Raw genomic sequence first — 25,842 nt, forward strand, 5'->3', positions numbered from 1 at the left:
AGGCAGCTGGGCCTTGGGGAAGGATGGATGAGTCCAACTCCTGGGGTCCCCGGCAGGTGTTAGCACAAGGGCACGAGACTTTTGTCCAAACTTCTTACCCCTTTGTTCGTCCTCTACCCGCCACCCCACCCCTTGAGGACAGGAAAGTCAGTCGGGTAAATAAATAGGTTTTCTTCATTGTTACTCAAATGAGACAAACACAGAGGGGACCGTGGGTTCTGCAGACCCTGTCTGCTCCATAAAGGAAGCCGCCCTCCTTACGCTCAGACAGCTGTCCACACAACAGCCTGCCGACGCCTATGCCCACCCCACCCTTTAAATACAGTCTTGGTCCTTGGAACTCAGTTCATCTGGGAAAAATCACATCTACATACACCATTTTTATCGAATAAATGAAGACCAAGATCTTTCCGTAAAAATAAGTGCTTTTTTTTTTTAAAGAAAATTGGCAATTTGCTTAAAAATTTTTTATTGAAGTATAATTCTGTTCTACTTGAATAATGTTGGGAGATAAGAAATGCTCCATTATGCCTTTTTAAATATTGAATTATAATTCAGAAAAATCTCAGTAATAGAAAATGACATAAAAGGTACATTGCCGAATTCTTATCTTGTTTTCCTTACTAGCCTCTCTCGTATGTAATTGGCATTGCTTCAAAGAGAAATTTGAATCAAGTGGCATTCATTTATTTGAGTTTTAAGATTGAACATGCTTTTTGAAGGATTCTCTTCTAAACCTTAATAGTTCCTTTACATGTAGGTGATCAATACAAAACTATTGAATGAATGAAAGGGTTGATCTAAATTTTCTATGGTCACAACTGTGTATCAGAATGTCAGGTGAGCGAATTTGGTTGCCAGCTCGTGGGGTGGGCTGAGACCCCCTTACATGAGGTGAGCTTTCTGTGGATTTGGGCAGTGGTGGGTTTCAAACTTCAACGTGCCATGAACCGCCTGGGGACCTTGTTAAATGCAGGCTCACATCAGGTCTGGGCTGAGGCCCGAGGCTCTGCACCTGTGACGCCAGGTGAGCCGGCGCTGCTGGTCTGCAGAGTACGCTGCGTGGTAAGGAGCTACGGGAGCCCTCCCGGGTCTCGTCACAACCCTGAGTACCAACACCGCTCGGCAGCTCCTGATGAGAGTTTTGTTTGTCTTTACAGGTATGACACCGAGGGAAGAGGGCACATAACTTACCAAGACTTTTTGCAGAAGCTGGGGATTCGCTATTCAGTGGACACTCATCGGCCCTATGCAGACGATTACTTCAACTTCATGGGTCACTTCACAAAGCCACAGCAGGTGCAAGAGGAGATCAGAGAGCTGCAGCAGAGCGCAGAGAAGGCTGTGCCAGCCAGGTGAGCTGGCCCGCCTGTGGGGCCAGGAGCTGGCTGTGTGTTCCACAGTCACCCTGTAACACATGCTGTTTGCAAGCAGCCGCTCCCAGTGCTGGTGAGGTCATCTTGAAATTGTAAGACTCGTTCACTGCTGGAGATTCTAGAAATCAGTGCTGAGTCACAGAACTCTACAGGAGTTCAAGAGCTATAAGCCTACCCCACCTTACCCGGTCACACAGACCCTGTGTCAGTCATATTTTGTAGGTTGCCCTTGAGAATTGTCCCTTTTAGGTGTTTACTGCATATTGCCGGCCCATCGCTGGCCCAACTAGAACGGAGTTTCATAAAGACGTGCCTGTCTGTACCCAGGGCCTGACACCTGGTCAGCATCCGTGAATATTTGTTGGATGGATGGATGGCTAGATGGGTGGGTGGATGGATGGATGAACAGACATATTCTTTAACTCAGTGCTTCTATTTTGGGGACTTTACCCCACAGACATAATGCAGAAGCGCCATCACAGCAGTGGGAAGGCCTGACTTGCTGTGAGTTCTCAACAAAAGGACCCCCTGCCAGTCCTGTGACTTCCCTGGCTTGAAAAGTGTGGCCCCAAAGAACATGACACAGTGTATGCCTCCTGCAAGTAGCATCATGAGACTGTGGGACATGCTGTGATAAAAGGCTAATTGGAAATGACATTTCAAACCCTCTGCGTACCGTGGTTGGAACTACGTCAGACGTATGTGTCTGTCCGTAAGGGACCAAAAGAGGTGCAAAGGGAACGTGTTGTATTTGGAGGGTGGGACTGTGCACGATTATTTTCAAAGTTTAAAACTAGCTGCCAATGTCCTGTCTTAAAAACTGAGAACCTGGGAGACAATTTTGCCACATCTTTCACGTGACCATAAAGTAAAGGACAGGTTTTCTTGGTCAGTTTCAGTCCCTGGTGGTCACCCGTCAGCTCTGCCCAGGCCGGGGACTCTGCTTCCAGCTCCACAGCGCTGCTCCTCATGGCTCTTAACTGTGTGTCTGTCTGTCTTTCATCTGTCACTTCAGCTCTCTGTCCCCACCACCTCAAATGAGTGAATGACTTGCTAAAGAATGCCCCCCAAAGGAAGTAAGAACCCCAAGGACAGAGAGATGAAATGGAATGGCTGAAATGCCCCTGAATTATGTCTAAGTTACTGAGTTATAAAGAGAATTGACTTTGTGAATTTTAAACTAAAAATATGCATAAGATTGTATAAATCAAATATGCCATAAAACTAATGCAAGAAATGGAATTTATCTTTATCAGACTGGGCTGGCCTCATTACCCACTCATGTCTTCCCTTCCCTTCTCTCCTGCCACGTGTGAGTAATGAGACTGAGAGGAAGCCCCCGTCCTTGGCACCCACACGGCACATTCTTTCTCTTCTGTGTTCCTACTTACTGTGTGAGTGTGGATCCGTAGCTGAGACAACAACGTGCCACCAGACGATGCATTTCTGATCACCAAGCTCAGTGGACTGACTCCCACGCACGCCGTCCTCTTGGCCACAATCTTACTCTCTTACTAACATAATCCTGATTTCGTACAAATGCGTGACTGACTTCTGTTTTCTCAAAGACGTCAGATTATAGAATGGCCAAGAAACTCTGCCCTTCGGAATGGCCCGCTTTTAAACTTCGGTGTCAGTGGGTCGTCCAGATAATCCGTAAGATTCAGTGTTGCCAGGACTTTTCACCTCCTCACTGCTACTGAAACTCTGAGAAGATTGATAGATGGGAGTCATGTTCGATGAACATGACCCAAAATGGTATATTTTTGCCTCTTAAACCTAAGGGAATTGATTTTGTTTTGGCGTGCCCTAAATATATTTTAAAAGTTAAGAAAGACTTTCTTTTGAACTTATTTTGCACCCCTTGCTCTTTTTGCCCGAGCCCGAGTTGAAGATTCAGAATCAGTGCAGCCAGAGGGAACGAGCCATGTAAGCACGGCCTGTTCTGAGGCAAACTGAGAGGTGGAGGAGCGACACCAGCAGTTCCGGCCGTGCCAACGGGCCAGGCTGTGTGGGAGGGGCTCTGTGGCCATCCCACTGGCCCTGACAGTGGCCTCTTCAGGCTTCTGTCTCGTTGTCCAAACCAGGACCGGGACAGGGACCCAGAGCCGCAGCAGCCCGTCCCTGAGCGTCGGCTCACACCGGTTCTGTCCGGCCGTGTGGCGTGGTCTGTGCTCTCAGCCCCCATTTCCTCTGCACACATTTCCTCTGCAAGGGAAACCAGTCCCAGAAATGCTGAAGGCCTCAATGTTCTAAGAACCTGGATCGCCAAAAATGTTTTGATTTTTTATACCTTCACTTGCTTTCGTTTTGAAGGACTAAGTGCAATACAATAGTTGCGATGACGAATAATCATTCTGTGACATGGGACTGAATTCCACACACACCTGTAAGGGAAGCCAGAATGTCACTGCTGTTGGTATCCATTCAGGGAGGGTCAGTGCCACTGGTATCAGATGTCAGGCAGCTCCCCCACTGGAGGGAGGGGGGAGGGAGCAGGAGACCCTGTAGCTTCAAAGTCATTCCCACTTAACATCTCCTCTTCTGGACTTCGGACTTTCCTGTTCCTATGGATGATTTTTTTCCAGGCGTGCTCAAGAAACTGCCTTCTCCACAAATACATGTCTGAGGTGGAGACCGGCAGGTCCCATGTTTACAGTTTCTAGCATATTCTTTACCCCGAGTAGAAACCCCACAGTCTGAGCCTGTCAGACAAGCACATTGGTCACTCAGTGTGATAGCAAGAGCTTTTTTAGAGACTGAGATCACTCGAGGTTATGGAATTTATAATCAGTCCACCATAGGTCAAGTGCAAGATTGCCCATTCTTAAAGATGTCCACACTCCCTTGGTACCTTAACAGTAACTATTTTGTCAGGGAAGAATTTTCCTGAAAAATGAAGGCATAGAAACTTGAACACGTTCTACAAGAAAATCACCCTCAAACGGGAGCTCAGGGGACACTGTGTTCCCTACGAGGGCAGAGCCTGGGGGCCCTGACTCCACCCCAGGCCGGGCGCTATCTTGTTCCTCATCTCTGCAGTGGGGGTGATCGCCACCCAGCACCCCTGCAGGGTTGGTGAGAAGAATGAATGGGAGAGGGCATGTGAGGAAGCTCCTGATTGGCCAGTGCCGTGCACAGATGGTGGCTGTGTCTTAGCAAAGTACCAGATAAAAAGTGAGGTTCCATGGCCCCCTCCTGCCGCCCCCCTGCAGCACTGACAGGACAGAGCCCCTCTGCCCTCCTCGTGCACACCTGCATTCCTGCAGGCCTTAGCACTGGCTGTTCGGGACCCCCCACTGCCTCCTTCACCTCCCCTTGCCCACCTGTCACCTTCCGAGTGACACCTATCTGTACCTCCCTGCTGGAAGTGCAGCCTCCTTCCACGGTGGGCCAGCCCCATCCCGTTCACCAGCTCGCTGCTAACCCACTAACCCCCGTGCTGGGCACGGATGCCTTCTGTTTAGGGTTGGCCCTGTCCTGTGGGAATGTAACTTCTAGTGGGGCCGGTTCAACTCACTAGATGTATCCTGACACCAAGAGTGGCTGCAGGCCCGTAACAGATGCTTCGTGACTCTTCTTGAAGAGAATCAAGGTGTATGTCCCACATATCTGTAATATCACTGCAGTGTTTTCTTGCTTGGTCCCGTTCTTAAAGTACCAATTCTAGTAAAAAGACAAGGCGGTGATCTCTCTAATGTAGTTTTGTTAATGATAATGATACAGACTTACAGCGTTTTCCCCCAGAAAACATTTCCGTGTCAATGTTACACCAAGGCTGCAAAACGTCTTCAGCAGCAGTTCTTAGACGCGCCATCAAATCACCATGTTGGAATGATCATGAAATGCTTGCTTGAAAGAAACTGTTTTCCTGATTTACGTGTGGGTCTGAAACGCACTCTCTTTCAGGGATAAGCTTAAGGACCGTTATCAAGCCATCAGCGAAGCGCTCACCAAACTGGATAAGTCCCAAAGTGGCTTCCTCTCCGTATGCGAGATGCAGAAAGTGCTGCAGGACTGCGGCTGTCCCCTGAAGGACGAGGAGCTGGCCGAGCTTCTAGACAGGTCGGCTTTGAGGAGCTGGCTGTTCCTCACAGAACTCGGTGTGCGGGTGCACTGCTTTCACTTCTCCTCCTCTGTCCACTCAAAGAGCCTTTCGACGTCCAAGGAACCTCCCTCCCCCTCTTCCGTTGCCCGGGCTGCATTGTAACGGGCTTGAGCTACCCCACAGCAAAAAGGGAAAGCAGCCTGACAGCTGCGTGACGTTTCCTGCTGTGTCTCAGCCGCATAATCGTCCCTTTCAACTTCAGTTTTCATTTTACCCAAGTTATTCATACACTTTGGCAGGACTCAGACAGCTCGACAAGGTTTATTCAAAACAGCCCCTTTGCCCTGCCTCTCTCCTCGTTTCCCATCCCCCGAGTCAACAACTTCCAGTACTTGTAACGGATGTCTTTGCGTGTTTAACTCCGTATTCCTAAGCGACACATTACACAACTGCTTCTTGAATTTTTTACTGTTAGGCTGCGTCTGTTGACTTCCTACCGGGAAGATGCGGATTTAACTTTTTTTCACCCCTCACATACCACCACCCACCTGACCCCCTCAAGCCTCTACCACCCCATGGAAACACACACAAACATCTTTGCAGGCTCCCCACATTGCTGCATCTCAATTTTGGGTAAATCAATAGTCAAGGTTTATATTATTGTGACGAGGCGATCACTTTCCCTTTCCTAGAGAGTATTTTGTTTGCCCTGTAGTTAATATTTATCTTATTTTTCTGTTTGCTTAGTTTCCACGTAATTGTTATCACGAATTAAACCCCTAACTCAACCCCACTGGTAAATCTCCTTCTTTTAGTGGTTGCTTTAGAATTTTCCATATACACTAACAATTAGCCTAAGTGCAGTTTCAGATAACAGTGTCACTTCATGGGTGGAGCAGGGGTCTTAGAACGGAGCAGTCCACAGCCTTCTGCTGTCACTGGTAGCACTGCTGTCATTCGCTGCACTTACCCACGTGCTGTAGTCACCCACGGGACTGCTGCTGTTACGTTGAACAATCATGTATTAGATCAACTAAGAGTTAGAAAAATAGAAGATGTTATTTTTCCTTCATTTATCCCTTCTCCGATGCTCTTCCTTTCTTTATGGCAATCCAAGTTTCTGACCTATATGACTTTCTTTCTCTCTGAAGAATGTCTTTTGCATTTCTTGCAGGGCAGGGCAGCAGACGATGAATTCCCTCAGTTTTTGTGTGTCTGAGATAGTCTTTATTTCTCCTTCACTTCTGAAGGATAATTTTACTGGACATAGAATTCTTGGTTGGTGATTTTCTTACATTCAACACTAAATATTTTAGTCCACTCTTTTCTTGCTTGCATGATTTCTGATGAGAAATACTGTGCAATTCTTATGTTTGTACCTCTGTAGATAAGGTCCCTCCTTCTTCTGGCTTCTTTCAAGATTTTTTTTTCTTCAGCTTTCTACAGTTTGAATATGGTTTGCGTAGGTGTTGACTCTTTGGTACTTATCATGCTTGGTGTTCTCTGAGCTACCTAGATCTGTACCATTAATTTTGGAAAATTCTTGGCCTTTATTACTTCAATTTTTTCCCCTCCTTTCTCTTTTTTCCTCCTCTGGTATCCAATTATGCAGCTATTACACTTTTTGAAAATGTCCCACAGTTTTTGGATATTCTGTTTTGTTTGGTTGTTTCTTTGTTTTCCATTCATTTTTCTCTTTGCATTTCAATTTGGGAAGTTTTTATTGACATGCTTCAAGCTCAGTGGTTTTTCTCCTTTACTATGTTCAGCCTACTGGTGAATCCATCAGAGGCATTCTTTGCTGTCATTACACTGCTTTTTATTTCCAGCAATTCCTTTGATACTTTCTTAAGAGTTTCCATCTCTCTAGTTACATTATCCATTTGCCCTTGCATGCTGTCTACATTTTCTGTTAGAGTTTTTTACATAGTTCATTTACATTTCCTGTCTGGTAATTCCCAAATATGTGTCATCTCTGAGTCTGGTTCCCATGCCTTTCGTTTGGATGGGAGTTGGGCTGTGTTTAATGTTACTGTAGCTGTTGATTTCCTCCAGCATCCTTGTTTTTGTCCCTTCTGTTCCCTTTGGGTTTCCCTAGGAACTCCTCCTTAAATAAAATCTATGTTTTTCAGCTCTTTCCATTGTAATCTATTGTTATTATTAAGTCGCTTCATATTTATATTGTGATTTTATTGGATAGGTTGTTTCCTGAAGTTTTTAATTTCCTTTTTGTTTTTCTTGAACTATTTCCCTTTATTTTACCTTGTCAAAGAAAGACAAATCCAGACTTAGTAAAGAGAGACTTTATTTGAAAAGACTTTATTGCAATAGGGAGGGGAGGGCTGTTGTTATAGGGGAAGGGGAATTGTTGCAATAGGGAGAGTACTCTGACCAGGAAATCTGTAAGCATCTCAAAGTTTAGGCAGAATTTAAAAAGCGAGAAAGAACTGAGTATGGGGGAATGAGATGTGTGAGTAAGTAGTGTGATCAGACAGTTGTGGTCAGAGTCTCAGGAATGGCCATTAAGGTGGGACTGCTCCACATTCCGACACTGGCTCAGGGTGAGGGTGGGTCAAACTCTGGGGTCTGTGGGAAGGAGACAAGCTTAATTAAAGTTGGGTCAAGTTAGCAGGTATTTTGTCCAGATTGGTCAGTAAATACAAACCTTCAGCTAATCATTTATGAGACTGGGAATTTGGAGATCCGCCTTGTCATAGGCAAACCTGGGGACACCCATGAGCCTTTCCCAAGTCATATGCAGAAAGGGTGGTTTTTTGCTGCAAGCCATTTCCAAGGACGTAAAGGGAGGGTGATTTCTTTAACTGCCATTGGTTTCTAGGAACACAGGGCTCAGGTACAGTATAATTTGTCAACCTTCCACTTTCCCCAGCATTCCGTCCCACTTTCGATTCTCTTGGGTTTTTTCCCTGGTGCCGTCCAACCTAGAGCCTGGCCCCATCCTCCTGTTCCCGTCTGCTGCCCAAGAGCAGCCTGGGCTGCCCTCACTGTTCTCCTGGGTGGAAGCCCCTGTTTCCAAACTCTCATGTCTTTTTGTCTTTTAATTTACATTCTTAGTTTGCTGGAGTACTTCCTGAAGTAATTTCCTTAGAAAGGGTGGATGGAAAGCAAATTTTCTGAGTTTTTGTTTATCTGAAAATTTTTTTATTCTCCTTCACACAGATTGCTAGCTTGTCTGCACATAGAATCCTAGGGAGAAAATCATTTTCCCTTGAAATTTGGAAAACATTGCTCCATTGTATTCAACAAGTCCTGTGTGTGTGTGTGTGTGTGTGTGTGTGTGTGTAAAAGGAGGACCATTTCATCTTCAAATGCCTATGTGGTCTCTTCTTCCTTGCACAGGTCTCCTCTCAGTAAATCTATTTCCAGCTGAACAAGAATTCATATGCATTCAATGAATAAATCATGGAAAAGTAGCACCAGATAAATAATTAACTAAATGATTATAAGAGCGTCTTTTAAAACATAGTTAGGCTTGATACTTTTATAAACAACAACAAAAGGACTATGGAATTTTTCAGTCCACCTTTCAATGGGGGTGATCAACTTTTTTGCGAATTGAAACCTTAATAAGGATCCATCGCTCCGTTGCTTGTTTCTTCTCAAAGACCTCTTGATGATAAACATCTCTGTTATTTGTAATTATATGTAGATTATTCTTTTCTAGATCCAAAATAGACTTTTCTAAATAATGCTGAGGAGATTAGCATATGCATTTGATTTTATTACTAAATTTTAATACCAAGTTGGCAGTTTATCCTGCTGCTGAAATAGAGCTGATTATCCTTTCCTCCTCGTCTCCGTCACATGGGCCAATGCCGTGAGGCCCCGGGAAGGCTGGTCTGCAGCTGTGGGTTGGAAACGCACAGCTCTTGGCTTGTTTTCTTTAGAAACATATCTGAGTCACTAGAAACTTCTCTCTCCAGCTTTCCAACGTTCCAAACTGTTCTCCTTTGACAGTCCACTCCATCCTGCTGAAAGGAAGTTTCGGTGTAAAAGTGCCAGGAGTGCCCAGAGGACTTAAGTCACAGAACGTGAACGCAGTTAAACTGTGTTTCGAATGATTTTACATCTTTAATAAATGCGCTCCCTGTTCTCAGGACACTTGGGTTTTTCTCTCACAGCATATTCTTTTAGAATTTAAAAGGGTTTTCTTCTGTTGTTGGCGTCAAGGGCAGGAAGGGGCCTCTGTTTCTCCATGGACGTCCTTGTTGACATAAACATAAAAACTCAGATGGAATTTTTATTGGAGAAAACACTAAGCTATATAGGTTTTGTAAAAATACCTTTTGAGTGCTTTCAGCTTGACAACTCAGTTTCAACCATCCTTGAAACAGACTCATCATATGTTTCACTGAGTACCTCTGTTTCCCTTCTCACTGTCTCTGGCCTGTTTCTCTTCTCTTCATATTCCCCTGGCACTTCTCGGTGCAGACCCTCGTTAGCTGAGGTCGCCATGACCACAACCCCTGCCTCCACCATCCCGTCTTGCCTTTGCCCCACCCCCACTGTCTTGCCTCCAGACCGTCTCTGACCCCACTGTCATGTGTATCTCCCCGTGATACTACGCTGCCAGGGTCACGTCCCTGCTGAGGTGCCTTCGTTTACCCGTCACGGACCAGACCCCTTAGCCGGGCTCCTCTGCCCATCTCCTACTCTCCGAAGCTGTGAGCCCTGTTGGCCAGCCTTCAAGTGTCAGAGCTTCAGGGCAGGACAGTCTGTGGCCTCCCCGGCTGGCCACTGTGTCCCTGTAGTCTCACCTCTCAGCGCCCTGACCTTGTCCCCTCGTAATGTAGCTTCTGAGTGTGCCCTCCTACTGTCACCGGTCATTGGTAGGCATGCACCCACAGGCCAGAGAACAGTGTCTTATCTCACATTCTCCACACGGTGCTGTGCTCAGCAGTGTTTGTTGAATGAATAAGTGATGTGATTTTTTTAATTAATATATTCTCTTCTTTCTTTTGCGACAAGCTGGGGGGTCAGCTGGCAGAATAATTCCATCGATTCCCTTGAATTCTTGCGAGCAATGGAGCATAGCAAGCCATCAAGACCTCAGCCAAAAGAAAAAGAAGAGGACGTGCCAGTCAATTTTGCCACGTTAAACCCAGAGGAGGTTCTGAGGAACATCCAGAAAGTGGTTGCCTCTTCCAGTCCGGCTTTGTCAGAGGTACGGCAGACGGCAAAGTGCTTTCATCCTGGAAACTCCGCTCTGGGACTCATGTCAGCCCGTGAGAAGTGACCTCAGCCCGCGCCCTCCTCCAGGACCCCCTCCGCCTCTCTCTGCTGTCCTTCAGGTGTCAGGACTCAGATGAGTGGGTCAAGACCACATTGTTCATTTGAGCAAATGTTTATCCAGTTTTGCTCGATAAAAAGCTACCCTGATTGTACCCCACCCAGCATGTGTTCTCGGAGGCAGAAGTGCTGCGTGTTTGGCAGATGCTGGGTCTGGGGTGAGCACAGGGGGTTCCAGGCAGAGGGCAGCAGTCAGAGGCCTCCAGGGGAGAACGGGCTCAGCACATCCGGCGAGCACTGGGCCAGGGAGATAAGTGACGTCAGGTGGACATGACGAGGTTGGCCAGGGCCAGGCTGGGGCAGAGACTCACCGTGAAGGCTGGCAGGAGCCAGGCGAGGGTGTGAGAAGGGCGACCCCTGAGCACGCTAACATTTAGGCTGACATCTGTGTAATACCGTAGAGCGTGCTGAGTGAGACCTGCTGTACGTGGGGGTGGTGCTGTGTGCTGAGCCAGAGTCCTCGGAAAATAACGCTGAGGCCCCACTGCTGGCGAGGTCATGGTCCCCCAGACGGGTCCACATGTGAGTTTCCCGGCAGCCGCAGTGAGGAGAGGAGATGCTGTCTGCAGAAGGCAGGTCTCGCCGTCTAACGACATGGGGATGAGAAGCTGGCAGGCCCTGCCCGACAGCCCGTCAGAGCAGGGCTGGCTCTCTGTCTGCACGTGCAGACTCACACACCCGCTCAGAAACCTAGGACACATTTGCTCAATCCCCAGCGTGAGTGAAGACCCCTCAGTAGGCAAGTAAGGCTCTGGAGTCCAAGTGGAAGGGATTCGTGGGGAGAGAAGGAGAAAGGCAGGGGCAGCCCAGCCAACTTGAGAATGTTCTGGAAGGCCAGCTCACTCGGCGTGTGTCTTGGAGAGCAGATGTTTGTTCTTTTTATTCTGCATCTAGGAATTCTTTTTAAGGATTTAACATTTATATGTCTTTATTTTGATGATTATCTAAAGAAAAATTAGTATGAAAATGATGTGGGTCATCTAGAAAACCTATCTGTACACCTTTCAACACCAGAGCTCATGCTCGAGACTGCCCTGGCTGAGTGGTCTGCAAACTCGGACGTGCACAGGGACCAGGAATAAGCTAAGTAACGAAGGGAGCCAGGTGGGGCCCAGCCAGAGGCACGGCCCTGGAGACAGGGCCGCTTCTCCTCAGCCCTGGCCGACTATTGCTGAGCTGAAAGTGGGCCCAGTGTTCCTAAATCCTTTGGGTTTTTATGAGAAGCTCTGAAGCCTCCTGATTTCCAAATGTCAGCACATATTTCAGATTTTTCAGAAGCCCTGTGCAGGCCAGATAAAGCCATTTGCAGGATGGCTTTGCCTTCTTCCATCTTAAAGTGGCACCACTGAAGGCCTGTCAGGGTGTTTCTCAGACTGGGGTCCATGGAACCTTTGGGAGGAACTCCTTAGGCGATGAGGTTTTAAGCGAGAAAGTGAGTTTCTCTGGCCAAGAGAGTGGCTGGTGGGCTGAGGGAGAGAGGGCATTAGAGGCCGTGAGCAGAGGAAGGCATGGTGATGTTGAAGGGGCAGCGATCAGAGAATACCGATGCGTGTGTGCATGTCTACCTATCACTGGAGACGTGCCTCGGATGCCTCTTGTTTCGGACATAACAACCAAGATCCTTTGTGCAGAATTTTATAGATTTCCCGCCTTTTCACATTTGATCCAGGCTTGGCAGGCTGAGCTGACACGGGGAAGCCACACAGACCACAGACCCAGGGAGTGCGGGTGCCAAGGCTGCCGCGTAGGTCCGCTGAGCGTCTCTCGGTGCTCATGTCACAGTACCGCCATGCCTCCTAACACCCTGGGAACCCAGAGTGCTCAGAAGGAGAATGTTTCTATGACCATTCTCCTTCTCTATTGAGATCCGCTAGGTGTCAGGGACCTGGACAGGTGCGCTTTCAGGTTGCCATAGTGAAACTTAGAAACATGAGTTAGGCAGTCCCTCTTTTTTATGACGAAGGAGCTAAGCTCAGAGAGGTTAAGGGCTTATGGGGGGCAACACAGCCACAGTTCAGACTCTGCTTCCTGACCGTGGGGCCAGAGGTTTTCCCACTCTACACAGCTACCTCATATTGCCACAGGCTAAATACAAATTTGAAGCTATGGAGTATTTTAAGGTTAATTTGATTACACATATAACGCCACCCATGGGCTGATGGGGTGTGCCTAATTAACTCTGAATGAGAATTAACTGCAAGGGAATTTGGTTTGGGGTCTGCAAGAACATTAAATTCTTACTTAAAAAAGATCTTAACCTACCGCTTGATACAAATTTCCTAGTGCAATAAAAATGAATGATTTTGTTTCGACAGATGGAAAAAAAATGTGCTTTCCTTTTATAGCACAGTTTTGCACTTTTTCAGTTTGACTACTGTACTGTTGGGTTGGCACTGTCTGCCCAGCCCCTCCGGCCCAGGCACAGGGCCGTGGGGGTCTTCCTGTAAGGGGAGGGCTCGCGAGCTCAGGCCGAGGATGGAGAAAGGACAGCAGCCTCAGTGGCCAAGCCTCAGGCTAGGGTGTAATTGGGGGAGGGATCCATTGACCCCTCCTCCTGGCCATTTCCAACGTCAGACTCCTAGCTGGACACCCCTGCCCCACCCCCTGCGTCAGATTGCACCTGAACCTCCTGTTACAGACGATTTATGCTCAAAGGAGCTAGAATTTAATGATCGAAAGACCTTGGGCAAGTTACTGGGGGCCAGGGGGCCTCTTCATTCCTCTTCAAATTCGTATCTAAATAGGAAGGGGTAAAGCAAGTTTCCCTCCGACACATACGTTCTTATGCTGTACACACATCTTACCTGTCACGATCGTGGTGTATTTGTTAAGTAATTTAGAATTTACATGGGACTTGCATGCACTTGATTTCATTTGCATTCAGCAGAAGCAGTACTTAAGAAAAATATTTTTGAAGTATTCACTTGACAGTAGCATCTGTCTTTTTTTTTTAGGCATTTTCTGCATTCGATAAAGAGGACACTGGGTTTGTAAAGGCTTCGGATTTTGGACAAGTTCTTAAGGATTTCTGTTACAAACTAACAGACAATCAGTATCACTGTTTTTTGAGAAAACTGAGAATTCATCTAATCCCCTATATAAATTGGAAATATTTTCTCCAGAACTTCAACTGTTTCCTTGAAAAGGTAAGGCTGTCTGCAGCACATAAGCATCTCTTTTGGAAACGGGACTAAAATTAGTTTTTGCAAAATGGATAATTGATGAAAACCACATTAGATAAATTAGCACCTCATGTAATCAGCTCATTCTAAATGAAAAGTGGGCATCAATTCTACACAGAGTACTAGAAAGTAAATATGTATGTTTTACTTCGCTTGAAATTTATTTTCTTTTCAAAGAAGTTTGTAAGCTTGCTTTTGTCTGTTTGGTGTAGAGTGCTCAGGAATCTTTTAGATCCCTGAAAGTGATCTGATATCCAGAGAAGAGAGTCCCACTACCTGTCAGGCCCTGAGCCAGCAGCAGTGGAGGAACTGGGATCCACTCCAGAGGCATTTGTTGAGGACCCACTATGGGCTGGGCCCTGGGCCATGTAGCGGTCAAGACTGGGGTAGAGGTAAATACGGAGACAGCGGGCTTAAACAGAGACATGTTCAGCAGGACCCAGAGGAAGTCAGGGAGGGCTTCCTGGAGGAGGGAGAGTGGCTGACCACAGGGCTTACGTTCCTTCCCGTGGCTGCTTCTCCGGCTGTACAAGCTGTATATTCTTAGCTTGTTTCTTGATCTCCTAATGTAAGTGGGCCAAGATCATAAGCAACAGTTACAATCTAGTTTCACCTAGCATGGGTTTCTTTGATCACCATTCTGTGCCGGGTGAGAATGGACACACGAGTAGCTTGGTCCCTGCCTTCACAGAAGGGCAGATGAAAACATCCATGTGAAGGATGCAACAGCCACATCACAACAGGCTTTACTAGAATATATGTAACTGTCCCCCTGTAGCTGGAGGCTTCGGTCATTTCCAACTGCCCGTTTTTATACGGCACGAACACCGAAGTTCATAAATACTTCTTCACTTACCTGAGACAAATTCTTGGACATGCGATTACTGGACCAAACAACATGGAGATTTTTAAGGTTTGAGGTTCATTATGATAATAACAACTGCAAACATTATGTAGCACTTTCTGAGAGTCAGGCACTCTTCTTAGTCCTTTATATAAACTCCTGTGATCCTTTTAATTATCACTACAAAGTACACGCTAGTAATATCCCATTGTGTAGATGAGGGCAGTGGGGCCTGGCGCCACTAAGTAATTTGTCCACAGCCACCCGATGGAGAGTAGCAGAGCTGGTTTGTGAACCCAAGAAGTCTCTCCCCCGACCCCAGGCCCCTAAACACTGCCATGTCCCCTGGGGACTGGGGGCTTTTCATCTTTGTCATTTAGATGGAGATGCCTAAACAATGTGTACTATTGTGTTGCATGTTTTAAATTTTTATATGTACAGAGGGTGCCAAAAACATGTATACACATTTTAAGAAAGGAAAAAACTGTATTAAAATTACGCTGATGGTAACCACTCTGAGTACCTCTTGTAATTGCCGAAGTCAAACGTGACTTGTATTCATCTTTTGTTATCAGTATATATTGAGTATTACAATTTTAATACAGTTTCCCTTTTTAAAAATATGTATACATTTTTTGGCACCCTCTGTATATGGCAGTATATTGAATTTTGTCTTCTGTGCTTATTTTTCTTGCTTAGTGTCATGGGGTTAAGATTTATCCATGTTCTTACATTGGCTTTAGTTCATTCACTTAAGCTGCCATTAAAAGCTTGTGTTACATGAACATCTTCTATTGAATGGACTGTTCAGACAGTTACCACCATCCTGTTAATGTACGTTCTTTGCGGTCTCCTCCGTTATGACAAAGCACCGGTCACTCTCTGTGGCTGGCTCCTTGTGCACACACGGGGCTGCTCTGAGGGGAACTGCTGGGCGGGAGGGCGGGCGTGCACCCCACTTCCCAGATGCTGCCACCGTAGGTGCCCCAGGCAGAGTGCGTGCCCAGCAGCCTTGGGTGACACTTCCTGACGCTCCACAGCCCTGCTGACACTTGGCATGTATTACCAGGCCTTTGCATTTCTGCCAGTCCGAAGGTTCGCAAGGCCGAACACTTTCGAATGTTTTCAGCCGTTCAGGCTTCCTCGTCTGTGAATTACTGACAGGGTTGCAGTCCTGTGTCCATATGTGAGTTGCAAATACCTTTTCCTGGTCTGTGACTTGCCTTTCCCTCTGTTTATGGTGCCACTCACTGTTTTTAATGTGAATTATACGTTATTCTGATTTTAAAAGAAGTACATATTCACTAAGGATGTTTTGCAAAATACAGGAAAGTGTACAAAAGAAAACAGTAACCTAAACCCCATGATGATGGTGTGATGACAGCAACAACGTCCCCACTAATGTTTAGTGACACCTCCCGAGCTCTGGGCCCGGCCCATGCATTTTCTCGCTTAGTTGTTGTCCCCACCAAGCAAGGGGATGGTGTTTCACAGGTGAAACAGACAGGCTCCGGAAGTCAGGTACCCACCTGGCCGCCTCAGCCGGGACTGGACACCAGGCAGGGCCGGCCTTGGAGCTGAAGTTCTTCCCATGTGCCACACTGCCTTAGGGATGGTTCTACTTTTAATGCATTTTCCCCAGCTTCTTACTGTGGTAAAATATACATAACAGAAACTTTACCCTCTTAACCCTTTTTTAATTTTATTTTTTTTAAGATTTTTATTGGGGAAGGGGAACAGGACTTTATTGGGGAAAAGTGTGTACTTCCAGGCCTTTTTTCCAAGTCAAGTTGTTGTCCTTTCAGTCTTAGTTGTGGAGGGTGCTAGTTCAGCTTCAAGTTGTTGTTCTTTCAGTCTTAGTTGTGGAGGGCGCAGCTCAGCTCCAGGTCCAGTTGCCGTTGCTAGTTGTAGGGGGCACAGCCCACCATCCCTTGCGGGAGTCGAACCGGCAACCTTGTGGTTGAGAGGACACGCTCCAACCAACTGAGCCATCCGGGAGGCAGCTCAGATCAAGGTGCCGTGTTCAACCTTAGTTGCAGGGGGTGGAGCCCACCATCCCTTGTGGGAGTCGAACCGGCAACCTTGTGTTCAACCTTAGTTGCAGGGCAACCTTGTGTTCAACCTTAGTTGCAGGGGGCGGAGCCCACCATCCCTTGCGGGACTCCAGGAGTTGAACTGGCAACCTTGTGGTTGAGAGCCCACTGGCACATGTGGGAATCGAACTGGCAGCTTTCGGAGTTAGGAGCATGGAGCTCCAACCGCCTGAGCCACCGGGCCGGCCCCCTCTTAACCCTTTTTAAGTGCACAGTTCAGTGGTAGTAAGTGCATTCATGGTGCTGTATCACCACCACCACCATCCATCTCCAGAGCTCTTTGCATCTTGCAAAACTGAAACTCGACCCGTTAAACACTGACTCCCCCGCTTTTCTCCCTCAGCCCCTGGCGACCTCCTTTCTACTTTGTCTCTGTAAATGTGACTACTCCAGGGACCTCTTATCAGGGAAATCAAGCAGTATCCGGCCTTTTGTGACGGGCTCATTTCCCTGAGCACGATGTCTTCAAGGTCCATCCCTGTTGTAGCAGGTGCCAAATTTCCTTCCTTTTTGAGTCTAATAGTGCATTGTATGTATAGACCATGTTTTGCTTACCTACTCATCCACTGGTGGGTAGACCCTTGGGTTGCTTCCACGTTTTAGCTGTTGTGAATAATACTGCCGGAATGTGGGTGTGCAAACGTCATGCTTTTTTTTACATAGTAGAGGTAACACTGTATATACTGGGGGTGCCAAAAAATGGATACAAGTGGACACTTTGGTCAACGTTGCTCAAGCAGCAGTTTGCCGTAATCGGAAGTGTCTGGACGCTGATGGGAACCACTTTGAGCACCTCTTGTAATTACAGAAGTCAAACGTGACTTGTGTTCATCTTTTGTTATTGGTATATATTGAGTATTACAATTTTAATAGTTTTTTCTTTCTGAAAATGTGTATACATTTTCTTTGGCACCCTCGGTAGAATCATGCGTCTTGCTTTTTTTCCCCTTAACACTAAATCGCACCATGTCACTTAAAGGTTTTCCAAACATCATTTAAAATGTCTAGATGACATTCCTTCAAGTCCCTTATTTATAAGCATTTAGATTTTTTTCCAGGTTTTGCCATTGTAATTTACTCTGCTGTGAATACTTTGTATATAAATCTATATCCACATTTTGGATTATTTCCTAAAGAAAAAAGTCCAAGTAGTAAAATAACTGGGGTCTAAGGATAGAAATACTTTTATTGACCTTGAAAGCAGCCCCATGATTTTAAAGTATTTTTTCTACTGGGTTCATCATATGAGATTGCCATTTTTAGAGTCATAAATGATTGAATATTGACGATTTCATATGGTTTAAGGTAATATTTGTAGAAGTTATTTATGTCCATTATACACAATTTAGAAGATACCAATAATTTTAAAGAGAATTAAAGTCACACCTAAGGACAGCCAGTGTTCACATTTTTGTATATTTGCTTCCAATCCTCTTTACTATACACACATCCTTTGGGGCGGGGTCAAGGGCAGACCGTATAGGCTGTTGAATTTGGGGGTTGTGGGGAGATTTCCCGACCCTTACAAGATTCTTTTTTTTTTAATAAATATTTCTTATTTGTATCAAAGTGATATATGCCCATGTAGAAATACAATTGAATTGTTGCACAAGCTGTAGAAACCGAGACCACTTGATCAACTGCTCACTGCAACCCCCACGACCCCACCCCGCCCCAGCCCTGCAGCCCTGCTCCCCACAGCACCCATAGCACCCACAGCACCCGCAGCACCCACAGCACCCACCGAGACCTGCTGCTCTCCAGCTGGGAGCCCCCTGATGCTCAGCGCTCACCTCCCTTCCGCCTCTTAAATAATCGCTCTTGGGCACTGTCGCTGACTGGCTGAGATGACAGGCAGACTTGGCTTCCTTATTCCAGCTTCCCGGCCTCCCTTCCAGGATCCCCTGGCACGGCCTCTGCTGTAGCCGCCTTGTCACTTACTCAGCTGTCGGTGCCATTTTCCATGATGTTGATGTTTCTCTAAAATGTGGATTTCATTGGATGAGTACCATCCATCCTGTTGTATGGATTCATTCACTCTTTCCATCAACCAGCGTCTCCTGTGGGGCCACTATGCACCAAGCACTGAACCAAACCGAAGGGTCCCTGCCTTCCAGGGGCTTGTCTTCCAGCGAGGGAGATGGATTAGGAATGAGAACATATATGTCAGATTCCAGCATGTGCTACGGAGAAAAATAAAGCGGAGCAGAAGGACGCCCTGTCTAAGCAGGGAGCATTTGAGCCGGGACCTGGACACAGCGCAGGGGAGGGCGTGAACCCAGTGACGCTTGGGGGGTCTGCCAGGGGACACAGCTGCAGACTTGGGGCAGGAGGGTGCCCCACTGGCCTGAGGAGTAGAGTCAGCGGTGTGGCTGCCGCAGGGCCAGTCAGGGAAGGGAGGGGCGAGCGGCCTTGTCGCCTGTGGTCTTGGCAATGACTTTGGGACGGCTTGGACTGCGTCACATGGAGAGGCAAGGGATGGTTTCGGGCTGAGGAGCGTGACCTGACTTACATTTTCGAAACGTCATGGAGGCTGCTGGATGGAGAAGAGACTGTGGGGGCCGAGGGCCCAAGTGGAGAGGCCGGCCACACACCAGGGGCGGGCGCTGCCGGCGCGGCACAGGTCCAGCTACATTTGGGAAGCGGGCAGACCGGCCTTGCAGATGCCCGCTCTGTGCTGAGAGAGGATAGGCAGTCATGGGCCCGGCTTCTCGGCTTTGAAGGAGGAGCAGAGTGAGGAGAAGTCTGCGGGGACGGGCGGCTCGAGGGGTGTAGCCCATCCTGTCCCCGCACTTCAGGCGTCGTCCCATTTTCTGCATTCTGATGATCACAGCGCGTCTTCATTGGGCAGGCACACATCTGCGCCCAGACCCTCCTGACGCCTTTTACATGTCCGACCGCAGCAGTTCTGTGCCAGAGCTCACGAGGCAGGGCTTAAGCCTCCACGTGGCCGCCACCGTCCCTGATAGCGGGTCACCATGAGTGTCTCTGCCAACTCGGAAATGACCAGAGCTCAGCGAACATTTCAAAAGCTTCGAACGCAGCCAGCTTGCTTCCCCATGCCCTTCGCAGTGCCAGGGGGAGCACTTTGCCGAACACTGTTGCCAGGAGGTTTTAGGGTGAACTGCAGTGTGAGTGAGGTGAGAAATGTGCTCAGTTAGAGAGAGGAGCAGGTGCTGGGCTGGGTGGGACTGGGGCTGAGGACAAGGGACGCAGCAGTGACACCGCTGGGACCCACTGCAAGGGCTCCCCCTGCTTCGCCGGGTCTGTGTGCATTTGGTGGTGGAATTATCCGCTATCAGCCCCCGGCCTTGGCCTGGGGTGTGGCAAGACCTTGCTGAGAAGCCAGAACTTGGAGCCAAGGTGCATCTACTGGGAGGCCAGGGTGAGCAAGGGGCTTCTGGGCTGAAAGGACGGCAGGAAGGTGAGGAGTGTGAGGCCTCGGTGTGGGGCGACCACCAGCAGTTCAGGGTGTGGGGGGTTTCTGTTGTCCTGCTGACCTGCCGAGGGTTGGGGTGCTGGCAGGGACAGAGCAGGGGCGCTGCGTCCCTTGCTTCAGATTTCAAGGGCCTCTCCCTGAGCCAAAGGAGGATCCCTGAGCCTCGTGAGCAGGGCCTGAGTGAGCTTCCTCCTGGGGGCTGCAGTAAGGAGGCTGTGTCATCCTGACGCTTTCTGAACTTTAATCCGGGGCTGCTGGTCTTCACAGAAGGCACACAAGTAACAAATACTAGGGAGAGTACACGCATCACACGTGACACCAGTCCTCCTTTCCCTCTGGGGATGCCCGGGCAGCAAGTAATTAAAAGGAGATTATCACCGTGTGATTAAGGCGGCCAGTGACTCTCCCATCGAAGATAGTTCCCGCGAATCATCCCTAGCCACAGGGAATCCGGGCTCAGAAAAGGAGCAGCTGGAATTGGACGCAGCACACACGTTTCGTAAGGCCTCGGGTGGACTGCAGGGACCCCGAGAGTAAAGCTGCACCTGCTCGTGACCCACTCTGGAGCGGGCACACCGCTAAATGTGTCCTCCCCACTTTAGTCCCCATGTGATGCCTGAGCTCTTTTCAGAATAGATGCTGTATTGTTTTCCGATCCTGCTCTCTTGTCTCCTCCTCATTCCTCGGCTTCATTGAGCAGCACTGAAGACCAGCAGCGTTTCTCAAAGTGCCGCCCAGGGCTCAGTCTGCGGGCACCACGTTATTCTCTGGACGCTGCTGGTGGGTTTGAGAACCAGGCAGGTCGGCCCAGAGGCCTGAGAGCTAATGGAAGACAAACGTGACTTCAGTCTCTTCAGATGGGAGCAAGGAATTTGCCTCAGTGGCTTGGTTAAAAAGTGAAATAAAGGGGGGGGGGGGGAAGAGGGGGACACGTCCTAGACGGCAGCACCAGCACCTTTTTCATAAGACTCCCGCAAACTGGGTGAAAATAGTATCTGAATTTCTGTCCTCAGCACATACCTCTTTTTTGCTTCTGAGAGAAACATTTTATATTCAAATGCTACGTGCAAAATAAAGAGTATCACCTTGTTTTTAGAAAATCATCCTGTTTAACATTTGTTCGAAATCTTAAAGAGCAATTTCACTCTCTTCCACGAATATAAAAATAACACTCAGAGCAGAAATAGAATTTTTAAAAGACATAGTAGAAACCCATATAAAATCTTTCTACTTTATTACCATGGAAATAATGGAATTTCTTTTTAACAAAGCATCCTTGTTCAATGCAAAGGGATTGTTTTGTCACATCCTAGCCAGCGGAGAGCCAATGAAAGCTTTCCTTCTTTGGTGTTTATAACATATGGTCTTTAAAGTCATCCGTGAGATGTTAAATAACTTGAAGATGGGTTTTTTTCTAAGAGACAATTTAAGATTGTAGTTTTCAGCCAAAGAGGAGACTGTAAAGCACGTCAAAATGTTTGTAATCTTTTATGAGCATCACATTTATATTAGCTGCCAACGGTGTTACGTCGATTTATCATTCTTTTCGTTGTAAATATAATGACGTCCATGTATTTTTAATGACTGTGATAAAGCATGGGGAAGTCTCCTTTTCAGGAAAGGGCTCTAAGATTATTGGAGATAAATTAAGTAAATAATTAAGATATATCATTACTGTTATTTACTCTTGTTCCCGATGGCAAGAAGGCTAAGTCCCCTTGATATAATTTCAGTGATTTTTAAAAATGTTTCCCCTACATGTCACTCACTTTCCACTTGCCAACGAAACATTTATTGCCTGTTGTCCTGGAGACCACTGAGGTTGTGGCAGGTTGTGAAGAACTCAGGCCGACTTGGCACTTGGGGTGGCCTTGGTGACAGGCCAGGGTGAGGGGATGTTGGGCCCTCCGTGCCTAAGCTGAGGCAAAGGAGTAGGCTCAGCCACAGCCTGCATGTCAGCAGCAGCCCACCTGACAGGCCTGCGGGCGGCACATGGCAGCCCTGTGGGGCCAGTCAGACTTCACGCGTCTACCTCTCCTCGCCGGGCCTGTGACTTTGGTGAGCTGGCTGCCCTGCAGGAAAGTAAAATTTGAATGAGTAAATTTTTCAAACCAAAACATTCCATGGCCTTGGAGGGCAGGGACTGGGTGCCGTCCACCTTTGTGTCCCAGCCATGGCGGGCCCTCCGCCAGTCCCTAGGAAGCTGCTTTAGGACCCTATACAGTTGCTCTGAAAGTCCACCTGAATTTGTCACTCCCTCCAGCATCCTCCAAATACTTTCCTAAGCACTCCCTCTGGACCCCGGGTTGGCATTGCTTGTTGATTCCTACCCTCCGTGGGACACTGTCTGTATGTTCCTAATCCACAGGCTGTGGCACAGCCAGGCCAGGCTGGCCCCATTCATTTGGCCCCCCAGAGCCATGACAGTCTCATGGACAGTCTAATTGAATTGGAATTTTTGGATCAGTTAAGCACTGGAGTTGAGCTGTACCATTGATTGTACAAGGTCATGACCATATCAGGAAGCCAAGAGTCAACCCAAGAAGTCATTGTCCCAGATAAGTCTTGCAGAGAAAATCCAAAGTACAGCTGGCGTTAGTATCTTGATTGTACCGTGTACCTATGAGTCTGACCCGTAGGTGAGCACTTTGTGTTCTGGCTTTAGGTGCCCCATTTGACTGGGAGAACCTTAACTGTCACCATGCAGCCAGTGTGATGTGTGCCAGGCCCGGGGCCAGCCTGGGGTCCAGGCCGTGGGAGGACAGACAGGTAAGCACACACGGTTCCCCTTGGGGTGATGGCTGCTCCCGCGGAAATGGCGGTGACCACTCCTGAACAAACCAGGAAGTGCCATCTCTTGGCTTTTACCGGGGCCTAAATCTGAATGGTCCACGCTGAGACATTAGAGGAAGGAGCAAGTCACCTACCTAGTGATTGCGCCTGGCCAGTTACTGTCATCTTCTTGTTACCGCAGTCAGACCCCAGCATCCAGAGGATGGTGGCTACGCTTTGCATAGATTAATGGGTAATCTTGCTAACAGCCCTGCAAGGTGTGGGTGCTGTCATTATCCATACTTTGCGGATGAGGAAACTGAGGGGCAGAATGGCTCCAGCATCCATTCCCGGTCACCCAGGAAGAGCCAGAGCTGGGATTTGAATCCCGACCAGCGCCAGGCCCATGCTCTCAGCTTCCTTCCTGTCAGATGGGAACCGGCCTCCTGGCCTTCCTGTAGGATTGTGGCTTAGACGGAGTTACTATGGAAAGAGCTTTGCATGGTCTCAAACACAGCAAACCCCACATGTAGGCATTCAGTATTCTATCCTGCTTCGGTGAGTGCGTGTCTGTTGTTAAATGTGTAGTCATGATGTGATTATATGGTGGAATTTATTTGGGTGGAAGAATGTATTTTAATAGTTTCATAAATGGCTTCAGCCATGAGTTTATTGAGTCATTAAAAGGTCGGAGGGTGGCTTAAATGTTTCCCTTTTATTTCCGTGCATTTTATGGCAGTGTTGTGCCACTGAAGGATTTGGGAATTGGGTGTTTGCGAGGGTGTCCAGCTAGATCCTGTGTGACTGTCGAGCTGTGTGGTGGACGTGAGCTCAGAGAAGCAGAGAAGGAAGACCTAACTGCGTGGTCAGGCAAAGTTGGGCACATACGGCTCCCTGGGGACTAGTACCGAGTCTGGATATGGGGAGATGGGCTTCGTGAGCGTAAGGCTCAGCGTGCACCCAGGCCCAGGTTGTGGGAAGCCCCACTGTGGGCATGGCGGGAGCCTGGGTTGAGGCGAGGGGGAGAGGGAGCGGATTTGGGGGGGTGCCAGATGGCGAAAGGCTCTGGGAGGCACGCTGAGGGCTGGGGCTGGGGCTGGGGTGGGGGTGTCCTCCCTGCCTGCCTGGGTGGGCATCTCAAAGTGTCAGCTTCTCCGGGCAGGGGTTGGTCTCTGCTGACCACTGCTCTATGCCCAGTGCGTGGGGCAGTGCCTAGCACATAGTAGGCCCACAGTCAATATTTGTGAGTTACCTACCGCATTCCTAGTTTTAGCAGGCTCTTGTGTTCTTGTGTGTGTGTGGTAGGCAGCTGGAAGCCGGTAGGAGGGGAGGAGCATAGCTTTGAAGTCAGACCACCTTGAGCTCCATTATCAGCTTGCAGGGGAATAGCCTGGGGGCCACGGGTGAGACCTGACCTCTCCAGCCAAGTCCCACTTACTTTATCTAAAAAATAGGGAGAACCACAGCTACCTTGAAAGGTGATGGGAGAATTAGAGAAATTTCTGTAATGCTCCACCCAGCAGCTGGGTGAAAGAGGTACAGTGTAGGCTGGCTGCCAGCACCGGGCCTCAGTGTTGCCAGCACCGGGCCTCAGTGTCGCCAGCACCAAGCCTCAGTGTCTGTAGCCAGATTGGGCCTCATGTCACCAGCTCCGGGCCTCAGTGTCTGTCGCCAGGACTGGGCCTCAGTGTCGCCAGGATTGGGCCTCAGTGTCTCCAGCACCGGGCCTCAGTGTTGCCAGCACCAGGCCTCAGCGTTGCCAGCACTGGGCCTCAATAAGCCCCTGTTTCAGTTGACTGGAAGCTTGACTTGATTCTAGCCTTTCCAAAGGAAGTTCTGGAATCTTCAGATTCGCTTTATTCATTGACACGGAAAGAATCCTTGCCTGGTAAGCGATCCCAGGTCTGGGCAGTGGTCATGCCTCCGGGAACTCTGGAATTGTACCTGGAATTCTGGTGTAACTCCCTCACTTCTGCAAACAGCATACTAGACTACTGATGCTAATTCATCTGTCACTGAGATCTTGAAACCTCCTAACAGACGAATGTCTACTGTTGGTGTGTATGCGGGGCTCTCGGAGTTGCAAAAATCGGTGTCTTGATCTGGGGTAGGGGTCTGTCCCAGTACGCGTGCACAGAGAGTTTCTATTTCATTTTCATCTGGATTCTTAACGTTTTATCTTTTTTTTTTTTTTTTTTTTTGACAGGCAGTTTTGCTGCTGTTGTTATTTTTAGCATTCATTTATCCACTGTAAATACAAATGATACAGTACAATTAATTTCTTTGCTAATCAAAATATTTGATCAAATGGAGCAATTTTTCAATTCTTAGAAGTAATTACACTGTTCTTTCAAAGGAAATGCAGGAATTCTTTACTGAGTATTTCTAATTAGGAGTTTTTGCTACCTGCTGTGTTTTTATTCTGTATGAAGTTTCAGGATTTTTTTTTCCTCCTATAAAGGAATCATGGGAACTACATAATTATTTCCCTAAATATTCAGAACAAAACTTAATAGAAGAATCATGCAATCTGATTAGCTAATTATAACCTTCATAATAGTTAAAAGAATACACTGATATATTTCCTGTCTGTCAGCCGGAATGGACCTTGCTAATAGACACAGCCACGGAGTCTAACCTGTTGCTCCCAGGCAGGTGACACCCGCAGGACGAAGGTCCCAAAGTCCCCTCGCAAAGTGCCCCTCATCAAGGAAAGCTGATGGCGAAAAAAGCCATCCACGCTGACCAGCCTGCCTCTTTTCTCTGTACTCAGCTCAT

The 25,842-nt window shown here is 47.9% G+C and overlaps 1 protein-coding gene across 13 annotated transcripts in view; it reads left to right on the top strand.

The window, feature by feature from the left end:
• EFCAB6 (EF-hand calcium binding domain 6) overlaps window positions 1-25,842 on the top strand; it is a 218,053-nt gene that overhangs the window by 162,413 nt on the left and 29,798 nt on the right. For 12 of the 13 annotated variants that reach the window (XM_088796050.1, XM_074326517.2, XM_088796046.1 and 9 more), the window contains 4 exons: window positions 1,161-1,355; window positions 5,286-5,441; window positions 10,414-10,609; window positions 13,689-13,880. In XM_088796050.1, coding sequence (XP_088652176.1) covers window positions 1,161-1,355; window positions 5,286-5,441; window positions 10,414-10,609; window positions 13,689-13,880 — 739 coding nt within the window. Of the gene's footprint in view, window positions 1-1,160; window positions 1,356-5,285; window positions 5,442-10,413; window positions 10,610-13,688; window positions 13,881-22,957; window positions 23,062-25,842 lie in introns of all 13 variants that reach the window. The other variant, XR_016020436.1, reaches the window with a different exon arrangement.

The sequence above is a fragment of the Rhinolophus sinicus genome, chromosome 1, assembly GCF_057876585.1.
Source record: "Rhinolophus sinicus isolate RSI-liver-muscle chromosome 1, RSI-T2T, whole genome shotgun sequence".
Classification (NCBI taxonomy): domain Eukaryota; kingdom Metazoa; phylum Chordata; class Mammalia; order Chiroptera; family Rhinolophidae; genus Rhinolophus; species Rhinolophus sinicus.